Source organism: Simochromis diagramma, unplaced genomic scaffold (genome assembly GCF_900408965.1).
Source record: "Simochromis diagramma unplaced genomic scaffold, fSimDia1.1 OVJJ01000150.1, whole genome shotgun sequence".
Classification (NCBI taxonomy): Eukaryota; Metazoa; Chordata; class Actinopteri; order Cichliformes; family Cichlidae; genus Simochromis; species Simochromis diagramma.
Genome location: NW_024387083.1, coordinates 520802 through 541781, shown reverse-complemented (window position 1 = coordinate 541781; position 20980 = coordinate 520802). Strand labels below are relative to the sequence as shown.

The following is a 20980-nucleotide window of genomic DNA, read 5'->3' as shown; positions in this document are numbered from 1 at the left end:
ATCAGGTGACCCTAAATCTTCCCTTAGTTAGGCTGCAATAGGCCTAGGCTGTGGGGGGGGGGGGGGGGGGGGGGGGGCTTCCCATAATGCACTTCTTCACTGATTTCTTTTCACTCACACTGTTTATATGCCAGTCTGCAGTTAATCATTCGTTATTATTAATCTTTGGCTCTTTTCAACAGTGCGTTTTTTATCCTGTCTCCCTCCCCTTCCTGTCAAAAGGGAGTTTTTCTTTCCCATTGTCGCCAAGTGCTTGCTCGTCTGATTGTTGGTTTTTCTCTGTATTATAGTACGGTTTTTACCTTACAACATAAAGGTGCTATGTAAATAAAATTGAACTGGACTGAACTGAATTGAATTGTAACACAAGCCAACAGAGGTGTTTTGGCCACAGTGTCCACCCATCCATCCCACATATCTGACAGAAGCGATAAAGTTTTACATCAGTCAATCCAGGTTGTCTACATAGACCAGGTAACCAAGGGCACTAGATTTATGATTTATTTTAAAGAAGGGGGGGTGAAGCTACCTGGAGAGGACAGGATAGGCCTCACGACTGAAAAACACACAAACCCACCAGCAATCAGTCAATCTTATTTAATGTCGTATTTTATGTCATCTCTTCACAGTGGGTACAAAACTGGAAATGCACTGATATGATTCAAAATTTATGTTTCGTGGTAGTTAATGGCACAGAAACACAACCAACAGCCAATGACATCAGATGTGTCGTCTCATAAAAAAGATGAAGGGGAAAAAAAGAGTCGGTGTGTTTAATGAAAAACTTTGAGACGGCAAAGCAAGCAAACGTAAAAAAACGCTACGGCTTTCGGTATCGATTCTGTCAACACCTCGCTGTATACGGTAAGGGAAATAGATGTCCTTTATATACAGAAATGTGGCATATTCACTGATGTGAAATAAAGTGGGGCAGTGCGAGTGAGCAACAGTGTGAAGATTCAGAGAGGATAGTGTACCTTGATGGGTGATGATTGATAAAGGCCAAGTGGCTGGAAGAACTCCTCGGACCCCGCCAATCAATACTTTTAATCAATGTAATTAGAATTCAGCTGAACAATATCCTTCGGCAGTTATTAGGGATGAAGAGAAAGGCCAAGCCAAGGAGACACTAGCTGAGCATCATAGTGACAGAAAGACAAACTGCTCCATTTGCATTCAGTGATCTACGATACAATATTCAGATAAAAATGGATGTACAGCAGAGCGCAAACCAGGCTTGACAGATGGGGACTGTAAAGTATCGGATCAATTCCCGACAATGATTTTACTCATTTTTTTCCCTGCAGATGACGACGGGAACCACTGTTAGAGATCAAAGATCATCCCATTGCAGAGGTCAAGGTCCCGTCATAAGGCGAAGTCTGTCTTGAATGTCAGATCTTCTTCTTCTCCTCCTTTTACCCAACAATATCATCACCTGAGCCTGACTTTTCCTTTCCCAAGCCACTTGTTTCTAGTAATTAATTAGTTACATGGACAGTGGCTGCATTGCAGCAGAAAGGCTTCATCCCTCATTCTTCTTTTTAAATAATGTTATTACTTCTTTTAATTTCACAGTCGGTTAACAGCCAAGTACGCGAAGCTTGACAGTGGCTAAAACTAAGAGGTTAATATAAATACAAAATGACTCAACAGTATTCAGGAAAGCGCACACGCCCACCTTTGTGAAATTCCTCTTTTCTTTTCCCCCAACTCAGAACCATCTTTTAATGTTTATCCGGTCCTTCTCCATGTCATCTGTGTTTCCTTTTTTTCCATCTGGCTGTTTGTATAATTAGTCATCCCTTCATCGCTTTTGTTTTTCTTATTTTATTGTTCTGATTACACCCCACCTGCTGCCGAATCTGTCACATCCTCCCTCCCGTGACATCTATGATATAATCAACTTTTGGGAAGATTTTTTTTCTGCGACATTCAGCTTAATTTGCCGGCAAGCTTCCCTCATTAGCACTTAACCTGATAGCGGAGGGTAAAATTAACATTGTAACGATTTGCAGGGCGAGATCGAGATAAATATTTGCACTTTTTTTTTTTTTACATTTCTTTTATGCATGAATAAGCAGTAGCAACCAGTCAGAGAAAGAATGAGAAGCATTGAGTCTAGGACGAGACTGCATGCTTAATCTTCACCAGCAGATTTTGTCTACTCTGCAGGCCCACATAAAGTAACAGTTGGCAGGGCTGGTTCCACAGTAGCTGATTGTTTGGTCAGGATGTGTAAAAGAAATAACGGCGGCCAGAGAACTCCTCAGAATCCAAGGTATCACATCAAAATCTATAAGAGCTCCTGATTGCAAATAGAACTGCGTCTGAACAGGTAGCGGCGTATAATTTAATACAACCTGAGCGTGCTGTAAGCATGTGTTCCTTAATGCTAACGAACTTAGCCATGACGCGATCTGAGGCCTGTGAAAAGTGGAGCGATTAAACCTCTAATACATTTACAGTTCTTAAGTCATTAGAGGCTTTTAAATCAATATAATTAATTTGTTTCAGTGATCCAGGTGGGACCTGGAGGAGCAGGTAGCCGGGGGGAGAACTGCTCACAGATCTGCCGAGGGGGGGAGCGCTAACCGACCGTGAAGCCATGACCGGAGCCACGTGACTCACACCAGCCGTGGCAGATGTCTCATTTTTTACACCGCCGAGCTTAAATGTTAATTGCTGCAATAACAATAAGGTTTATTGGATTATGCTGTGAAATTAAAAAAGCGGAATCAATCGGAGTGGCAGAGTAAGAGAGGAAAAAGAGGGAAGAGAAAGCACACGGCTGGAGAGAAAACACTCAAGTAAATGAGAAGGAGACAATGCGACGTCTTGGCCAAAAGATAATAAACAGCAGCTTCCACTGTTCCACAATTCCTGTGATCTGTGCTACACATGCAAATCGACGCTCCCAATGAATATTTCCCCTGAATATTTTAACATGCTGAATCATCTGGCTGTATTTGCGGACACACAGCGTTCATTTATTTTGTCACATCGCAGCAAAGACGCCGATAATTTCTGTAAATGAGAGCAATCGCTGAATGTTACACAAAGCCTAATTGGTCTCTGATCCGGTTCCCATACAAATTGTAATGATGCAATAATGAACAACAACAACCAGCCTGTCTATGGAAAGGAGAAATCGGCTGACATTTTAGCAACAAGTATGCCATGCTCGTTCTACAAAAAAACAGACACGGACAGGCGTAAACGACGCTACAGCACAGGCGCAAAATTAACACCACACAAAATAATCAAAGTTGAGCACTGGAGCGGAATATGAGAGCAAGGAGGGGTACTTTTTTCTCCTTTTTTTTAAAATACAAAGCCTTGTTTTCTTGGCACAAGCCGACCCAGCACCACAACAGCATATCAAATGGAGGCAGAAAGCAGCAGTGTGTGGCTTCTCTGCTGTAAATTAGCCACGTGGTTTAGCATGCAGTGTTTCACCTTCACAGGCGCACAGTGAATTACACCGGAGCCATGTCAAAACAATTGGAATGCAAATCAAATACCTTGGGGGTGACTTTGGTCTCCTGGGACCCAGTAATCTACCCTCTCCGGTTCCGTGGCTGATTTTTTGTTGAGTGAAGTATTGATTTCAGCTCAGCATTTTGTAAATATTTACCTCATGGGCATCAGAAAGGCCAAGGCATCAAAAGTAAAGGAGAAAGCTCTCTCTATATGTGTGTGTGTACTTTGGCAGCGGTAGTTTGATTTGGGTAAGTGGAATGCATCTTTGAATTTTTAGAATCTCTTAGGCCTTAAAGAGTAAAGCACCTTCATTTGTGAGCCATTAGAGACAGTAATGAAGTAATGAGTAATAATGGTGACTTCACAGACGAGGACGATTCAGTTACGCAGAGGTTAATTTGAATTATAGCCAGCTGGATGTCTTGTGCCACCTAATTTAGAGCAGCCTTTCCACGACCAAATAAATGTACTGTTTTGGCTGCTGTCATTCATACCTGTGAGCTGACAATAATAATTATTACAATGAAGAAAATTGTGGAAACTGTTATCACTAATCGCTAAGCCTTCAAGAGGTACTAGTCATTTAATCTAATTGTTTACATTTTAATTGATGCACCCCCGACATCGTTGTAAAAAACTTAAAACTCTGTTAATTGAGGCCTTATATTGTAAGTTAAGCATATTGTTGTATAATTGCCTTGTTGCCAATACAAGCTAAGGGCTCAGTTACATGGGCCTAGAGACTGGTTGGCAACCATCTAGCAACCACAGGGAAAAAATGTATATTTCCCAACTTTTAGGCAATTGCTTGCTGGCTGTTGATGGGTGAAATAAATGGCAAAAAGGGCGCTACACCAAACTGTGAGGAATTTTTGAGTTATTTTTGACCAGAATATGTCCCTCTGTGTTCCTATATAGCGAACGAATATCCATTTGTGCAGTTTCTCTAAAATTAGAAATATCCTGTCTCATATTGATGCTCAGAAGCTAGTTCATATATTTATTACTTCTAGGGTGAATGTTGCGATTTATTATTATAGGGAAATCCTAAAAACTCCCTGAAAAGCTGTCAGTTGATCCAAACGCTGCACCTTGAGTACTGACAGGAACTAGAAAGACAGCATGTTTCTCCCACACTGGCTTCTCTTCACTGGCTTCCTTTTAAATCTAGAATTAGTTTAAAATCCTTCTCCTCACTTAAAAAGTTTTTATCAGACTCTATCTTATCTTAAGGGCGTCAAAGTATCTTGTCACCCCAATAAAGCACTTCCCTCTTCCCAGGCTTACTTGTGGTTTCTAAAGTATTTAAAAGTAGAATGGGAGGCAGAGGGTTCAGTTTTTGGGCCCCTCTTATTTATTTATTTATTTATTTCACACTTGGTACAACAGTTTCCACAGCTAGTTCTTTCAGACAAACCAACCACACTTTCTATCAGTAAAGCACTGCAACCATGTGTGAAAAGGAGCAGTAGGAAGAAAATATTCTTATTAAACCCTGCCTCCTATCTACAATCCAACTTATATTGTAAGTCGGCACCAAAAATCAAGGAACAAACTAACATTAACACCTATTTCAAGTCCTAACTCAAACCAAACAACAAATTTACAATCAGAATATACCACTCCACATAGTAACAAGGAGAAAAGATAAGTAAATAAAATAAATGAGGCAAAAAAATAATGGATCTTTTTTCTATTAACACCAATTTCATTCACATTCTTCATATTGAGTTATCGTTTTAGACATGTAACACTTTTTAAAACAATGTAAATTTATACAATTCTTTAAATTATAATGAAGAGAGTTCCACAGTCATATACCCCTAACCGTTGGACTCATTAATCTTTGTGTAGTCCTAGCTAACTGATGCTTAAAATAAAATTTCCTTCTGCTGTCTTCTCCCCCCGAACACGTTAAAAATACTCTTTGTAACTTAAAAGGCAAAATATTATTTTTAGCCTTAAACATAATTAATAGTGTCCGTAGTTTCACTAAATCTCCTAATTTTAATAATTTTGATTTTATAAATAATTTATTTGTATGTTCTCTATATTTAACGTTATGAATCATTCGTATCACTTTCTTCTGTAATAAGTTTAGAGGTTTTATATTATATCCTCATATGTATTCCCCCAAACTTCGACACAGTAACTAAAGTATGAGAAAAACAATGAAAAATATAAAATGCGCATTGTTTTGTAGTCTAATAAATCTCTTACATTTCCCAAAATATAAATGCTTTTAACCATCTTCTTTCTAATGTACTCAATATGTGATTTCCACGTCAAATTTTCATCCTACTATTACACCCAAAAAGCGAAATTCAGTAACTCTTTCAATCAATTCTCCATTAATGGACATAATGACTTCTTCCTCCTTTACACAATTGCCAAATATCATGAATTTCGTTTTTGTCAGATTCAAAGATAATTTATTTACATCAAACCATTTTTTTAATCTTAACATCTCAGAAGTCATAATTTCAAACAAATCTTTCAAATTCTCTCCTGAGCAATAAAAATTTGTGTCATCTGCAAATAAAAGAAAATGTAACCTTTTTGATACGTCACAGATATCATTAATATATAAATTAAAAAGTTTAGGTCCCAAAATAGAACCTTGAGGAACGCCACATACAATCTTCAATCTTTCAGAGGTATTGCCGAGATAATGTGCATATTGCGACCTATTTTCTAAATAACTCCTTAAACAATTCAATGCCACTCCTCTCACACCATAATTATACAATTTAGAAATCAAAATAGAATGTTGTAATGTGTCAAAAGCTTTTTTTAAATCAACGAATACCCCAACTGTGTATTTATTATTATGGGTTGCAGATGAAATATCGTCAATGAAAGTCAACAATCTTAATGCCGTTGATCTATTTTTACAAAATCCAAATTGATTTTCATTTATTAGTTGATTTTTTTCAATAAAACTATCAAGTCTTTGCGCAAAAGGTTTTTCAAGCACTTTTGAAAACTGTGACAAAGAGACACTGGCCTATAGTTGTTAAAACTATGCTTATCTCCTGATTTATATAAGGGTATCACTTTTGCCACTTTCATTCGATCAGGAAATACTCCTGATTGTAACGAGAGATTAAAAATATAGCAAATAGGAATACTTATACAGCCTAAAGTCTTTTTAATTATAACCATGTCTATACCATCACAGTCAGTAGGTTTTTTATTTTTAAAGTTTTTTACAATTGCTACAATTTCTTTTATGGTAATATCAGCTAAGAATATAGAATTAACCACTCTACTTTCTCCTTTCTAGACTTCCTCATATTCTGGGTCGTCATTTTTTCTAATTAAATTTGCTAAAGTGGGTCCAACATTTACAAAAAAGGAATTGAATTCGTTTGCTACTTCAGTCTTGTCATCAACAACTTGATTATTCTTAATGAAATAAATAGGCCGATCTGAGGGTGTGTTCTTGTTACCCAATACTTCTTTAAAAATATTCCAAATGCCCTTAATATTATTCTTGTTTTCCTGAAAAAGTTTATTATAATAGTCTTTCTTGGCTTTCCTCAATATCTTCTGTGGAACCAGCTCCGAGTTTGGATTTGGGAAAGAGACACCCTCTCTGCTTTTAAAATTAGGCTTAAAACTTTCCACTATGGGTGACCAAAGCAATTGTAAATGGGTTTTTGATGCAACACTGTATACTGTGACTAATTCTACCTAGCGACAGAAAGCAACATCCCACAACTGCTGGCCAGTCGGTTAGGGAATACACATTTTTTCCTAGTGACCAGTGGTTACCAGGGGCTTTAGGTCAGCATTCCCCAAACCCCAGGCAACGGACCCGTACCGGTCTGTGAGCCGTTTGGTACCGGGCCGCGAAATTTGAGGCTCAGGAGTGAAATTTATGGTTTTCAGGGTTTTTATCGTTAACTTGGTTTACCTGAGAGAGGAGGACGTTACTCTCAATGTTGCTGGTGCATTTCAGGAGGACGCTGCTAATAAAGTTACACAATTACACAGTGAATTCACGTTTATTATTATATTTACAACATATCACAGTTTTTGTCTTGGTTATATAATTTTACTTTGTTGTATTTATCCTCCGACACCTTAAAGGCCGTTCTGTGAAAATATTGCCTGACATTAAACCGGTCCGTGGCGCAAAAGAGGTCAGGGACCACTGCTTTAGATGACTTAGCTTTAGCAATAGATTTTACAGCAACTACCATCTACCACTTGCAACCAGTCAAGGTTGCCAACAGGTCTCTAGGCCTGTGTAACTAGCCCTAACTCAGAATATTTGATTTATTTTTAATATTTTTTGGGGCCCTTTTATGGCTTTCTTTTTGATATAAACAGTGAAGACTGATAAGAAAGCGGAAGACATGCGGCCGCAGCCCTTTGCTATGCGGCATATGGTTGCCTGCTCATTCCAGTGAGCTAAACCAGCACCCCAACTCACAATGTTTACTACATAAGTAAATATGTAGCAATGATACGAAGGGTACAACATGAAATACACATACTGAAGTATCTGAATTGAAAAATTGTGTGTTTGATGGTACTCCAACATGCAGCTATTATCTTATTTGGATAGCTAGGGTCAAAGTATTAACAAAGAGCCTTTTCTTGCTATAATAGCCCACTTTTCCCCACCCTTTCTCACCCTGCTGATTGAGAAGACGAAGCCGGGCTGGCCGGAGCAGACGCCCATGAAGCAGAAGCGCAGCTGCCAGTAGAACCAGTGTTCACAGATGAAGGTAATGAGTGAAAGAGCCATGGCAGCACCTAGCATGTAGAAAACGCCAGCCATGTTGTCCACATCCAGCTGGCTGGACATCACCTCATTCTTCTCATGGTGGCAGATCCCTGTCAGCCAGAGGGACTCCAGCTCCTCCATCTCACCTGGATAGAGGTATTGGCATGAGGTTTTGGGAAGAAGACGAAGGGAGGGAGAAAGTGACAGGACGAAGGAAGAAACAGATGGTGAGAAGAGATGGACGAGGAGCAGGCCAACAAGAAGGAGATTGGATGGAGGTGAGACAGGAGGGGTGTACGTGGACGGACAAGAGAAGAAGAAGGAGGGCACAGTGAGGATATGTGGGGGAAGTGTTTTTATGTTTGAGATGTGGAATTGAAGTAAAGAAAGGAGTGTGAAAAAGAGGGAATGGAAGTATTATATAAAGTAGAGAAGAGGGACATGATGTAATAACAAGATGGGTATTGGAGGACATGAGGGATGGAGAAAATGATGCAACAGAAGAAGAGAAGACGGAAGATGGCGGGCAGAAGAGAAAAGGGGGGTCAGGGTGGTTAGAAGTGAAATACAGATCTTAAATTCTGCAGCAGCTTCACAGCAGACAGAGGAAGAGTAAAACACACATGCCACCAGTCACATGTTAATCACATTAGTCTTATTTGCATTGTTTTCTCCAAATAATTGCATATATAGGTATCTGGTATGCATCTGACGCTAGTCCCCGAGCTTGTGCTTGCTTTTGTGGGTAACCTTCTGTTTCATCACGAGCTGTTCTCTATCAAAGCTGACTGTGGCAGGACAGGCGTCGGTTAATTAATCATACATTCAGCCGCTGTCGCTCCACGTCAGCGCAACTCCACCAACACACAGCCCAGCCTGGCCTCTGAGCATCAACAAGCGTCTCCGCAGCATGTAAACGTAAAAAAAAGAGGCACTGCACACAAAGGCATAAATACAGATACATCACCCAGCTGCCTCTACTTGGATCTACTGATAAACAGTAACTGGAACCCTTGTGCAGCTATTCTGACAGTGGCATCTCTAGTTAGGGCTGTCTCCTGGGAGTCAGTATGCCATTTTGTCATTAGTTTTCATTTAGCGCTGATTTTAGTGGGAAAACCTGCTCATCTTTTTGTTGTTCAATGGACATCAGAGAATACAGAGTGAGAGGAGACAACAACTGTAATTGACTGGCTTAAAATCCAGGACACGGTTACAGTGTTTCACACTCTCATACAGAAACTGTCCTCCTTTCACACGGATGAGACTGAGACTAAGACACTATTTAATAGATCTTTTACTGAGTCTGTTTTATCTTTTCCTTGGTATCATGGTACGGTAACCTATCTCTGAAGGACAGAAACAAACTGATGCAAATTGTGAACTGGTTAGGGAAGCTGCGAGGTACATCACAGCTCAATTTAGAGTCTCTGTATACCAGACAGCTGCAGAGAAGGACCAGCTCCATCTTAAATAATGACTCCCACCCCTTTTGTTGGGATATTCAGCTTCTTCCCTTTGAACAGAGGTTTGTAGTCCTTAAATGCAGAAGAAAGCATTTGTCTTAGTTGATATTCTTTATTAAACGATAGCAAATTTTCTTATATGCCTTTTTTTTTTTACTATTTTTACTGGAACACTCTCACTTTTTTCCCTTTTATTTTTCTTATTGTGTCTATGTTACAATTGTCCAGTATTGGCGTTTGATGTCTGGTAGAAGGGTTGCCTGCACTTTGAACTGCAAAACAAATTTACCTATGGGTATCAATAAAGGAACCTGAGCCTAAGTGTTTCTTTGATTTTTGTATGATATAAGCTAAGCTAATAGCTTAGCTAGTAGCTTAGCTAGTAGCTTAGCATAATCTGTTTGTTTAATCTCCAGAAAACATTAAGTTGCTATTTTATGCCACGTAATGAGCCAATACTGTAAATGATTAAAATGCAGACTAAATATCTGAGTTGGCTCTATCGTCTCATCTAAGCCAGAAACTACATCTTTAACTTCTATGGAGCTTTGCTATGTGATAAACAAAATACAGACATCTTTCCTATTCTTAATTTTAGTCACTGTCTAAAATCTAATAACCTTGTTACAAAATGTCATATAAAATCTTAAAGAAGTATATTTTATGACGGAATAAGACGTAACTATTACATCACCGATGCCCGGTATCTCTGTAATGATGCAACAGGTCTTTCACTGATTTCAAGGGCAAAAAGTTCATCAGAAGCAAACGAATGATTCCGTTTAAAAGTGAAACGGGAAATTTTGCAGTTTAACTTTCAGGACAGCTGTGATATATTTTTTGCTCGGGCCTGCGTCAAACTACCCCGACTCTCTTCCAGCCTGCATATCAGGCCACTGCACTCGCCACTTGAGTCTGATCACTTTCTAGGCCACCAGGAGGGGAGTGGATGGCAAGGCGTGGTAAAGTGACATTGAAATCCTGAGAGGGGCCAGACAGGGCCGCTCAGTTTCTGTTTTAATGCTTTTGCAGTGGCACACGGGGATGTTACAGCGAGCCGACCCACATTCACATTTGCAAGCAGACACATAAATTACTCTCAACTAAGTTCGACGGGTTATTAAGTTAATTCTACGACTAACCTAACTGATCATCAATAAGCAACAAGCACACAAAAGACTCTTCCTGAATCGCATGTAGGTTGATAAAAATAAACCTGTGTCATAAATAATCAGAATCTCTACACTGCTTTTACTTTGTAGCCCATTGCACACACACACACACACACAGGCAGGCACTCATTTTTGGAGGGCTGACCCATATTTACATGTGCACGCAAACACACACACACACAAACCCGCACACTAATGCACACACGGTTTAGAAATACACCAGGAGCTATGTTGGCACCTCTAACTGGGACACACTATAGCAGGCCCCTGAGGGCCCTTGGCTCAGGATGCTCACAACACTCTGGACCGTGCCCAAATAAACTAGCTACACCACACGCACTTGAACCTACACACACACAGACACACACAAAACTTCCATTACACTTCCCATACTGAATTAACTGTATATCAAAACCAGGCTGTTAAAGTGGTTAAACTTCACAACTAGCCATTGTTGGTGACGTTTTAATTTGTGCGTGACGAAGAGCTCAGAAATGGACATTTGGAACGCATTTTATTTCCTGCTCATTCACAGACTCATTAATGCTGCAGCTACAGCTGGGACAAAGTGTGTCTCTAAAGAACAAACCCCGGAGAGCTTTGCACAGTCTCCCATAAACGGCAAACATGATCATAAACCACCAGCTTCCCACAGTGGGAGCTAAATTTCAACTTGTATTCCTAACGTTTTACTTTTTCACTCTGCATTTGAGATACAATATGTGGGAGTGGACTTACAGTACATTTGACTCGCAGAGCCAAGCAGACGCACAAGAAAAAGTATGATTTTTATCCTAGCTCTCTCCAAAATCCTTTCCTGAACAGATGGGAGTGGGTGAGATCAACAATTTTACAGTCTGAGAGAGATTTTTTTTCTTGCATGAGTGAAGGGAAGGGATTTCAAACATTCATGAAAATACTGTATTTCACGTTAATACAGTCCAGACTGTAAGTATATAGACAGTTACACATTTCTTAGTCTTCAGGCTCTGTGCCTCACTAGTGATACAGAAAGAACTGTGTGGGAGATATAGCTCTTCTATCACACAGTGCCAGAATTGTAGCAGTTTTAAAACGAAATTGGCTTTTCTTTTTTTGGGGGTGTGGAAGAGTTCACATGAGGCTCGTAGCTAATTCAGTTACCATTTAGTTTGAGTGGGAGCACCCTGGCAATATGCAGAGCAAAGAGTCAGCCGAGCAAGTGAAGAAGATAAGAAATTATTAGAGCCGTATCAAAGCTAGTTGGTTTGCCAAAATCAACAGTTGGGTTCATAGTCAAAAGCAAAAGCAAAAAAAAAAAGAACGCCTGGTAGATGGAAAGGAGCACATGGCAAGAAAAATCTCAGTATAACAGCACAGCAAGTCAAGAATGCTGTTGAGGATTGAAAGTCTATTAGTTTAACCTCAGTGGATTCACCGCCGCCAAACTCATGAGAGAAAAATCAAGAGAGGAAAAAAGGCAGTTTGTAAAAAATTGTGAAATGACCCTTAAAACTAGCCAGTGACAAACGTACGGTGTTAAAAAGGTATAGCCAGTGACCCTGACCCTCCTCCTCTGTCAAATGTTGGTGGAGATTCTGTTTAAGGGTGCACGGCTGCCAAGGAAACAGTCAATCAAACAGCAGTTTGCACGATCGGATTCAGCAAAATTCACCAGAAGAAACTTTGTAGTTTTTTGGACAAGACAGCCATAAACATACGTCTAAGTCAGGGGTCGGACACCTTTCTGATGATGAGTACCATCTAAAATTTCCTCAGAAGTTAATGTGCCATATCAACCATCCCATTAGCAATACATTTAATAACGCTCTATATGAACAGTTACACACTATATAGAACAACTTTATAGAACTATATTTGTTTGCAGATGTTGGCATAGTGCAGTATTGTATTTGTGTGTATTTCTGTGGTACTGATGCTGCGCTGAGCAGACAGCTCCTGAAGCATTTGAAGTAGCAGAATGTGGAAATTTCAACATCGCTTGAAAAAACTGCCAGCTAGCAACGTCCCTCTCACCGGTAGGCTAAGTGATTTTTAACTAATTATAAGTTGAATCTGGTAGTTGGGGTTGATAGCTAAGATACCGTTATTAAGAAGCGGCACAACTAATGTCTCTATGTGAGCTAATTTGCGATGTGCACCGGTGGCACGGCCATTTATTTTTTTAATGCATCTTTTCAGATTAACTCACTGCGTGTCGTGCCATCAGTTAACCCTTCGCGTGCCAGCTGTGGCACGAGTGCCCAGGGTTGCCGACCCCTGTCCTAAGTAATCTAAAGGCTTTTCAGGCAGAGGAGCATCCTAAACTTCCTGCTTCAGTCACATGATCTCACTTAAAGCGAGCTCTGTTTCACATGCCAACAAAAAAGCGGGGGAGGAATTAAGTCTGAGAGGACTTTAGAAAGCTGCTGAATTTACCTGCTTTTGTCTGAGATCTCCAATTGGTGGTCAGTAAGTATAAACAGAGAATCATTGCTCGTCCAGTTTCTTTTTTTTTTTAAATCAAAAATGCAGAACCTGAAGAATAAGAAAGTCTACACTGGACAATATTCATAAGAACGAGCCTACAGCAAAGCCTCGAGCTGTTCATATTGATGGAGCTTTAGTTTTCTTCCCCCCATTATAGCTCTTACTTAAATCGCATTTTCATACGTTTAGTTCTTTTTCCTGCTGGCAATGATGTATGAAAACTGTAGACATGAAGTCATTAGCTAAGATTAGAAAAGTAAAATGGTGCAAAAACACATGAGGCACTCAGTCATTCAAATAAACTCACAGGTCAGCCACGTTTGTCAGATCCGAACTCTCAGCTGCTTGTCTGGGACTTTATCTGCTCGTTCATATGTGACAGGGGTGGGCAACTCCAGGCCTCGAGAGCCGATGTCCTGTAGGTTTTAGATCTCACCCTGGGTCAACACACCTGAATCAAATGATCAGTTCATTACCAGGCTTCTGGAGAACTTCAAGACATGTTGAAGAGGTAATTTAGCCATTTAAATCAGCTGTGTTGGAACAAGGACACATCTAAAACCTGCAGGATGCCGGCTCTCGAGGCCTGGAGTTCCCTACCCCTTACATGTGAGATGCCCTCAGTACTGCACAGCCGTACACACAAATGGTTTTCGTGTCTAACAAGGGATCGTAAGGTTTTTCAGGTGCATTGAATTTCAAATTTGCCTGATAGTAACCTGGGTTAGCTCATCTGATAATTGTTTTTCAGCTTGTCCTGCTGTCATAACACAGTTTAAACAGTTTGGTGAACACAATGTTATCCCAAAAGAATAAGTCAACAGAATAAGTTGGGCACACCTATCCTTTAATATTTGCCTCAAGGTCACGGAGAAGTTTTTGATCTGTTAACGTCTGTGTTAAGCTGGTCTTATCTCTGCGTCTATCCGATCCGTTTATGTGTAATTATACAACTCATCGCATCAGCACAGCTGCGCGCGTGACATCATTAAACGGTGGAGTGTCAGCTCGCTCGCTCACCGTCTCCAAAGAGCTGCAGGATGGCCAGGTCCACATGTCTCTTCCAGAGCGACTCCTTCTGGATGGCGATGCCGTACCCCGTGGTGGCAAAGATGTAGCCGCTGCCAATGGTCACCAGCTTGCAGCCCTCGTCCCTGCCAGCCATGTAGTTCAGCACGGCCGCATCGTAAATGAAAGCGTCTAGTTTGCTGGAGAAGAAGAGAGCGAGGGACAAAGAGGAGGAGCGATAGGTTACAATTAATTAGCACTTGGGAGTCAGACATCACAGCTACAACATTCCAATTAACCTGCTAAATAGCTCTAAGCTGCTGATAAGTCTAATAGACTTCCACTTGGTTTGCCAAAGGCTGGGGCTGGCACACAAACTGGCGAAAAGGCGCACTTGATGAAACTGAAGAGGGGGAGTGATAGTATTATTGGACGTATTCAGCTGAGATATATTTACATGAAGCAAGACAAACAAGAGAATTTCGCAGTGATTACTTTTTAAGTCATCGTAGCCTGAATTTTACACTTCTATTGAAACAGACATTCTGATCATCGTAGTGAGTCCAATAGTGCTTCTGGGTACTTTAAAACATCATTAGGACCATTCCAAAAAGCATTCAATCAATTGAAATGAACAAAAAGCAGATTGCACCATAATAAATAATACTGTGCCCAAAACAATGAAATGCACACTCAGTTTAATTCAGTTTTTTTCATATAATGCCAAATCACAAAAACAGTTGCCTCAAAGTGCTTTATATTGTAAGGTAGACCGTACAATAAGACAGAGAAAACCCCAACAATCGGACAGCCCACTAAGCCCTAGAACTTTGCAACAGTGGGAAGAAAAACTCCCTTTTAATAGGAAGAACTTCCAGCAGAACCAAGCTCAGGGAAGGGCAGTCATCTGTACGACCAGTTAGGGGTGACACTGACCGAAATACTCTTTTCAGTATCTCAAGTAATATATTCTAACACAATTTGCCAGTAATAGATTTGTGAAGTTTAAACATAAATGTGGTCATTTTCATTTTGACATTTTTCTTTTTTAACCACTTTGTTGCAAACATGCTTACCCAGACTTGAGACTCTGCAGAGCTTCATTGACATTTCTCTGATGAAACTTTGTCATGTAGGAGTGCATTTCTGGGTAGTTGTTTCTAATGTTTCTCTCTGTACTTCCATTGGGGACGGTGCCAAAACGAAACGGAGGCGAGAAGTCGTTGGGACTCTGGAACTGAACATAAAAAACAGAGAACGGAGAGGCGTGTAAAACTCTGATAAGTCTTCACACAACATTGGGTAAGGACGAGCGAGTGGCACAGCATCAAACAGAAACCTTTCACCTTACCTTTTTGTCTGACAGACCGGATACCTGGTCCACGTACTCCTCCTGGATCATGAAAGCAGCCAGGTTGGCAGTGTAGGAGGCCAGAAAGATGACAGCAAAGAAGGCCCACACTGATACCATGATCTTACTGGTGGTGCCTTTGGGATTCTGCACTGGCACAGAGTTGTTGAAGACCAGACCCCACAGCAGCCAGATGGCCTTGCCGATGGTAAAGGATGGACCATGGGGCTCTAAATTAAATAGAGTTATTGGTTAAAGACAATAGATCACTTCTGGGGCAGCTGAACAATTCTCCAGGACATCAGTGATCTATTTAGAAGAACAAAACCAAAAATTAGAATTAATTTGCTACATATATTCATTTTAGGATTTCAGTATGATCAAGGAGTTTCAATTTTTCCCCTTCTATGTTTCTGATAAAGAAATTTATCCAGGACTTTGCTTCATGACAAACAACTAGCTTTGGTTTAGTGCTGAGTAGCCACTTGGATCTGGCTTCAAAATAGAGTTTGTAACACACTCAGCTTTAAACTGTAACTTTACAATATGTTATTTGTATCTTACTGAGCACTGTGTCAGTGCTTCGCAGCCATACAGTATACGAACTCACTGTATTAACCAAGAAGCTAGATTTAGCTGATAGCATGACACTCCACCTTCTTGTCCAAATACATTCCTGTGTTCTTGTGTCCTTCACAAACCAGCCACCGTATTATACAGTCATGTGAAAAACAAGGTTTTCACAGGACTCTATGAAAACTTAGCATGCTCTATAATTTAGTAGTTTGTAGAATCTCCTTTAGCATCAGTAACATGAAGTAATGGTTTTCTTTATGATGTTATCTCACAACACTATGGAGGAATTTTGGCCTGCTCTTCTTTGCATAGTTTATTCTGTCCATTTAAGTTTGCAGCCATTTGTGTATGCACAGCTCTGTTAAGGTCCTATCACAGCATTTGATACAAGTTGAGGTCTAAACTTTGGCCGTTGGACCAACTTGATTCTTTTCTTTGTCATACATTCTGTTTAGATTTGTTTCACTTGCTCGTTTGATTAGATTTGTTGCTGTTGGATAGCATTTTGTATACAACAGAGTTCATGGTAGACTCAACAACTGCAAGGTGGCCAGGTCCTGTGGCTGCAAACCAAGCCCAAATAATCACCCTCCACCGCCATGCTTGACAGTTGGTATGAGGTGTTTGTCCTGTTATGCTATGTTTGGCTGTCACTGTGGATTATGGACAAACCTGTCCAAACGGAACTGTTCCAGATGTTTTGTGGTTTATTCAGAGGCAACTTTACAAACCTTTTTGGAGAGAAGAGATTCTCTCATGCAAACCCCTCAAAAACAAGTGACACTTGTTCAGTCTTTTTCTAATTTTACAGTCATCAACTTTCGCATTAATATTTGCTAAATGAGGTCTGCAGAGTCTGAGATGTAGCTCTTGGTTTGTTTTTTAATATTTTTATAATATAATACAGCTTTACATGATGACAAGGAAGACCTGCTGTTTCATGTCACCTATATAATCTTATATGTGACTGCAGTAAGTACATTTTCTTTGTTTTATGTAATTTGTTGGAGCGCTGTTGGTTCCATTCGTCTATGAGTTGACAGACTGGTGCATTACAGCCATTATGCTGTGATTAGCAGTTGGTTCATAATTTGTGTGGGTATGTGTGATTGTGTGAGAGAGAATGAGAGGGTGTTTGTGTGCAACCATGTGGGTGTGTATTGTTGTGTGGACCGTTTGTTCATGGACAAACTGTCCTTATCGTGCCAAAAATCTCCTTTGTGAAGTTTGCAAGAAAGTTACTTCAATGAATTGGGGCAGAGATTTTACAAATCTGCAGCCGAGTCATTGATATGTTATTACATCAGATCTTCTGACTCCAAACTTCGATCTGCACTCTTCATGATACCAAACTCCCATGGCGCTACAAGCAGATAAAACAAGGAGGCACATAGAAAGAAAACAGCGCTTCAGGGAGGAGTACATCTTCTCCAGAAGCTGATGAAGGATGAGAGGAATGAAAAAAAGATAACTATTGTCTATATATAGCCACATTAGAGATAGAGAGTTGAGGGAGACATTGATTTTTTTCCCTTGTTTCTCATCTTTTCAGCTGAGGAGATCTAAGACGAATGCTGTCAGAGTTGACGCGTGAAATATGAAAATGAATGCAAATGACTTGTCCGGTGTGAGCAGCGCTGGAGGATTTGCTGAAACCTGTGCACTGCAGACACAACTGTAAATGATAAAAAGAGAGGCCGGTGAAGGAGGACGAGGAGAATGAAGTCAATGGGTCAGTGAGGACAGCTGGTCTAGGCTATATGTGGAGGTGGCCTGCAATGTGTTTCTGTGTCTCATTCATTTTTTGTGAACAACGAAAAACATTTTGTACAACACGGGCCAACTCTTGTATTGTTACAGAAAGGAAGCATCTGTACCTGCACTTGTTTATTTGGAGAAAATAGCTACTCAGACTGCAAATCTCACTGAACACTCCTTCTCTGAAGAACCAAATTACTGGCCACCATTCTCATTCATAAACCTCACCAGCTAAGACAAGTAACCTGTGAACCGATACTGATCCACAACATTTATTTATTTCTGTGGATCTTATTAGGTGTTTAGTGTCATATCCACAATTTCCAACTTGGCTGTCAGTTCAGATGCTTTCAAGAAAAATCTGAAACAAAAAGTGTCTGAAAATAAAGCCGACAAGAGACAAGTAAATGCTGGGTAAGTGCTGGTAAACATGCAAGTGTGTATTGCGTATATCAAAGTGTTTATCAGCTATTCCTGTACCTAGTTATGTGTGTTCAATACGTGTGATATTTGGACCCAAGGTCACTAAAATATCATCTCACCTATCAAAGAAATCTGAATAGACCTGCTGCCTGGGCTACGTGCACAGGCAACATGTGTACATGTGTTTTCTGAAAATCTTCTAGGTCACAGAGAGCAGCTGCAGCACACAAAACAAAGTTTTCAACCAGGATGTCATTTTGTTGTGGTAATTTTAAGAGTGAAAATGTGACATTTTCACCCGTGAACTAAGTGCTTTGACACACCTATAATCAATATAAATGCTGAAATGCAGAACTATAAATACTGCTGGTCTATTTATTGGTGGATATTAAACATAGATAAACAGATGAAAAAGGCAACCCAGCTATAAGACTGTTTACATCTATATCACTGAATGGTTTAGTCACCGACAGGTACTGTGTGTGTGTGTGTGTGTGTGTGTGTGTGTGTGTGTGTGTGTGTGTGTGTGTGTGTGTGTGTGTGTGCGCGCGCGCATGTTGCGCTGAAGCCTCTCACCTCTGCCGTCAGCCAGACACCGGTTGTAGCCCACAGGGCTGAAGTACTCGAATATAAACACAGCCACTGCTGACACCAGCAACAGCATCACGAACATCATCACCCACACATCCGCACTGAAGGGCTCTGGAGGGCGAGAGAGCGAGAGAGGGAAGAGGAGAGAAAGATGAAGGGAGAAGGGGGGGGGAGCATGGACAGAGAGAGATAAGTAAACGGGTGGGGCGGCGGTGGGGTGTGTAAGGAGGCAGAAGACGGGGAATAGACAAGGGACATTAGCAGAGAGCGAGGGAGAGGGAAAAAGAGCGAGGGCGGTGGAGAGAAAGAGAAAATGAAGCAAGAGAGAGGAGAGGGCAAGAGAAATATGCAAATGTGGTGCGCCAGATTGAGAAGAGGAAGGAAGCATCAGAGAAATGGAGTGGGAGTGGGAAATATAAGAGGGCAAAGAGACAGGGAGCAAAACAGTTAGTCGTATTATCATGCACTCCAGTGTTCGCTGTGCAAATGTGCTGAAACTTGGCTCCTATCATTTGGCGTGGCCACTAAATCTCTTTCTGTTCAACTTTTAAAGGGGAAAAAAATCAAACAGCGGAATAAAAAGTCATCACTGTCCGTTTGTCAGGAAGGCTAACGAAAAGACATTTGTGCAAAAATTGCTTTTAAACTTAAGATTTCAAGAATTCTTGAAATCTTTAAGTCGAACCATTTAAGTGAAACTGAAAAAGTCTGTACAGTTCAAAAGGATGCAGCTTTACTGTACGTGTAAATATAAAGATATTAAAATGCAATTTGTCCTCTATGGTGGACTCTATGGATCATTTTGGACTCCACCACCAGTACAAACTGCATACACTATATGGGTCTGTACTATAGAGGGGATTTTGTTCTCTTTAAAGGGGCTTTGGTGGAGCTGACTAGGGACAAAAGCACCATTGGTCCACATACAGTTAAATGAAGGAGCCTGTCTATGCTAGCTTAACAAACATGCATGCTTTTTCCTCTTATTTTTTGCCATTTGATAAAGAATAATGCATTTTAAGCATGACTAAATTAAACTCCACTTCCTGAACACAGAATGTCTTTAAAATCCTGATTTTCATTTGTGTGAAGACCAAAACCTTTCTGATGGATGCCAGATTTTATGCAAGAAGAGCCCTACAGTTTGTGCACTGGCCATTAGGCCATCCTACATTCAAAATGCTGATTTTAAAAGAAATAACTTTCCAAAACCTGCCAGATCAGAGCACAAATGAAGATCAATCCTTTAAGAATAGTGCTTAAATGCCTGGTGGCTTATCCATTATTGTGTTTTTGTTTAGTTTTTTTCAATAAACTGCACAACAGAAGACATTCCTACAAGTTTGAGTCTCTCCTGGATCAGTGCTCACACAGGTCAAAACACAGCCTTTGGTCTCTTCCCCTGATCCATCTCTGCCGCCCTCCCCCAACCTTTTACAGCTCGCCTTCCTCACCTAAGAAAGCCGAGGGCGAAACGGTGCCATTGCTGCGAGAGACCATGACGCTGATGCCTGTCTCAATAAAGGGGACGGAAAAGTCAATGACCTCTGACCTCTCCTCGTTGATGGTCAAGGAGCCGACAGCCATGTGAGCGTTTTTTAACACCACCTAGGCAAGATGCAAAAAAAAAAAAAAAGCAGAAAGAGAGAAAGTGTGTCTGTTATCTGTTTCTCAACACATCCGTCAGGCAGCTATCAATAACAGAGGCAGAGTAAGGCAATGAATGGAGTCTTGTGTACTGTGGCAACAAACACATTCCAAAAAACTATTTCAATGGAGATAGTTAAGAATAGCTTATGATCATAAAACAGCATAAAAATAGCATATCACAGCCATCGGTTCATTTAAAGGTGACTGTGCAGTCTTTCTAAATGTGAATCAATCCTGTTTGGTGATGTAACAGAGACAAAGGTGGACATCCTTATAGTTTAAGATCATTAATGTG

General features: G+C 40.5%; 1 protein-coding gene across 4 annotated transcripts in view; it reads right to left on the bottom strand.

Moving 5' to 3' along the window:
- Positions 1-20980, bottom strand: part of LOC120742428 (glutamate receptor ionotropic, NMDA 2B) — a 140310-nt gene that overhangs the window by 8147 nt on the left and 111183 nt on the right. For all 4 annotated transcript variants that reach the window (XM_040045718.1, XM_040045720.1, XM_040045721.1 and 1 more), the window contains 6 exons: positions 20490-20643; positions 19021-19146; positions 15688-15917; positions 15413-15573; positions 14349-14536; positions 8129-8367 (listed from right to left, as the gene is read on the bottom strand). In XM_040045718.1, the coding sequence (XP_039901652.1) occupies positions 8129-8367; positions 14349-14536; positions 15413-15573; positions 15688-15917; positions 19021-19146; positions 20490-20643 (1098 nt within the window). The remainder of the gene's footprint in view (positions 1-8128; positions 8368-14348; positions 14537-15412; positions 15574-15687; positions 15918-19020; positions 19147-20489; positions 20644-20980) is intronic.